Source organism: Dipodomys spectabilis, unplaced genomic scaffold, assembly GCF_019054845.1.
Source record: "Dipodomys spectabilis isolate Male_0828 unplaced genomic scaffold, ASM1905484v1 ptg000056l, whole genome shotgun sequence".
Classification (NCBI taxonomy): domain Eukaryota; kingdom Metazoa; phylum Chordata; class Mammalia; order Rodentia; family Heteromyidae; genus Dipodomys; species Dipodomys spectabilis.
The window spans coordinates 325,605-328,288 of record NW_024870733.1 but is presented as its reverse complement, the minus strand read 5'-3'; the positions used below and the strand labels follow the sequence as shown (position 1 = coordinate 328,288).

General features: G+C 46.7%; 1 protein-coding gene across 1 annotated transcript; it reads left to right on the top strand.

Annotated features, from left to right (window-relative positions):
- The first annotated feature begins 1,059 nt into the window (after window positions 1-1,059).
- Window positions 1,060-1,871, top strand: LOC122108310 (coiled-coil-helix-coiled-coil-helix domain-containing protein 2). Its single transcript, XM_042680300.1, has one exon. The coding sequence runs from the start codon at window positions 1,113-1,115 to the stop codon at window positions 1,575-1,577; it is 465 nt and encodes a 154-aa protein (XP_042536234.1). The 5' UTR covers window positions 1,060-1,112; the 3' UTR covers window positions 1,578-1,871.
- Window positions 1,872-2,684: the final 813 nt, after the last annotated feature.

The following is a 2,684-nucleotide window of genomic DNA, read 5'->3' as shown; positions in this document are numbered from 1 at the left end:
GAATCTAGTGCTGACATTTGCCATCTAACCTGAATTAGACAGAGGTAAACCGCTGGAACCCAGTTCCATCAACTAGATGCTGCTGGCTTGCTCACCTTGTCATCCAAGATACTAGGGGGCTGAGATCTGACACTGGTGGGTTTAAAACCTAGGCTTGGCAGGAAGTCTGTGAAACTCTGAGCTGTGGCTTAAAGTCACAGAGTTCTAGCCTGATCAAAAGACCTTAGAACAGTACCCCCAACATTTCAGTGCAATCCCCCCCCCCAAAAAAAACTCACCCCTCCAAAATCTAAATTTGGACTGTTTGTGGTGTGTTTCTGAAAGAATGATGATACTAATGAAAGCACCCTAATTCTAATGATATTATGTGGGCTACAGCTATGTGATGAGTATTTAATGAGTTGTTGTGGGCTGAGTACTTCTTGGAGTGCATTTTTTTCATCTGGTTCTTGTAAGAGCTCCACAAGTAAGATGATTGTGCAGATGAGAAACTTGTGGCACCATTTCATGGCCAAAATTATGTATGTACCTAACTCTAGTGAGTTGTCTCCTGCAGACAATTGTTTTGTATTATATTTCTTGATCATGAACCTTGTACTCAGGGCCTAGCCACTGACACTTACCAGTGGGGATCATGGGTAGCGCCCTAATACGTGGAGCCAAGGACCCGCTTGCAACAGAGTGTTACAGTCTAGGCGTGCAGTAGCTGAGGTCTGTCATCCTGTCTACTCAGGAAGCTGAGATCTGACAGTCTGGGTTCAAAACTATCCCAGACACAAAAAGTCCCATGAGACTTTTATCTCCTATTCACTACTTAGGAACTTGAAGTGGAAGCTAGTTGCTGCTGACTTGTGCCTGTCATCCTAGGTACTCCGGATGCTGAGAGCTGAGGATCACTGTCCAAAGCCAGCCTGGGCAGGAAATTCCTTGAGATGCTTCTCTCCAGTGACCCACCAAAAACCTCAACGGGTGCTGTTGCTCAAGTGGTAGAGTGATTGACTTTAGCTAAAGAGCTCAAGGACAGCACCCAGGCCTAGACTTAAATTCCTCCAACTTCCGAGCGCTTCGTAGGTTTCGTTGTTGCTGGACGTGGTTCCTCGTCGGGGTCCAACATGCCTCGTGGAAGCCGGAGCCGCACCTCCCGCGTGGCCCCACCGGCCAGCCGTGCCCCTCAGATGAGAGCTGCACCCAGGCCTGCTCCTGCAGCCCAACCTCCAATGGCAGCCCCAGCATCTGCTGTGGGCTCTCCTGCAGCTACTCCCCGGCAGCCTGGGCTGATGGCCCAGATGGCGTCCACAGCCGCTGGTGTAGCTGTGGGCTCTGCCGTTGGGCACACACTGGGCCATGCCATCACTGGCGGCTTCAGTGGAGCTGGTAATGCTGAGCCTGCCAGGCCAGACATCACTTATCAGGAGCCCCAGGGAACTCAGATGGCGCAGCAGCAGCAGCTTAGTGGCCCATGCTCCTATGAAATAAAGCAGTTTTTGGAGTGTGCCCAGAACCAGGGTGATTTTAAGCTCTGTGAGGGCTTCAATGAGGTGCTGAAGCAGTGCAGAATTGCAAATGGACTAGTTTAACCGTGAAGTTCAAGTTGAAGAAATGGAAAATCATCTCTGATGACCAAGTTAATTTAACATGGAAATGTAATTGGTAGTGACACTATAGAGTGTAAAACTATAAGTTAACTTCTTGTTGTTAATTGCATAGTTGCCTCAAGAGTGGCCATGGAAGAGGGTATTGTAACTCTTAATACAGGTTCACTGAGATGGTATAGAGTTGGGGCTGACAGGTGTTTGTGTGGCCTTCATTGTTCTGATGTTATTTTGAGTTAATTATAATAAACTGATTTCTTCCAAAAAAAAAAAAAAAAAAAAAAAAAATTCCTCCAACTTCCAACAAAAGAAAGAAAGAAACCTGAAGTAGAGTGCTGGGAATGTGTCTTAGGAGTAGAGTGCTTTGCATGTATGAATCCCTGGGTTTGATTCCTTAGTACTACACTAGAAAAAAGCCTGAAGTGGCTGGGTGCCTCAAGTGGTAGAGTGCTATCCTTGTAGAGGAGAAACTCAGGAACAGGGTTCAGGTCCTGAGTTGAAGCTCCAGGACAAGTGTATGAACACACATACATGCACACACACACTTACACACACACACACACACACACGCACACAAACACAGATAACAGAAGTGAAGCTGTGACAAGAAATGATAAAGCACTGAGCTTCTGCTCTGAGCTCATGGTCAGTATCCAGGTCCTGTGTTCAACCATGAAACACAGCCACCCAGGGCCCAAGTAGGAGAGGTCAAAGTTTCAAAACCTGATGAGTTTCACCAGCCCTAGGTGACATGAAGCATAGTAATATTACACATGTACTTTGATTTAGCAAGCTTCTGGAAACCCAGGGACGCATCATTGCCAATAATGAATCATTTTATTAGATTCAGCTCCTTAGTTGTCTGCCAAAAGGACCCTTGAATTAATTGTATCAGGTTATTTCAACACTGGAACATAGTCTAACAAATACAGGATAAGTGCAGGGAACTTGGCCTGCCACGGGAGGTGGCACAATTGAAGTCTTCCTGTCACAACAGAGCTCTCGGCAGAGAGATAGCTTGAGATACAAAGAGGCCTTTTTCTCCTGGCCTTCAGAGCCCACCCACACTCCTCACTAATTGGCCTAGAAAGA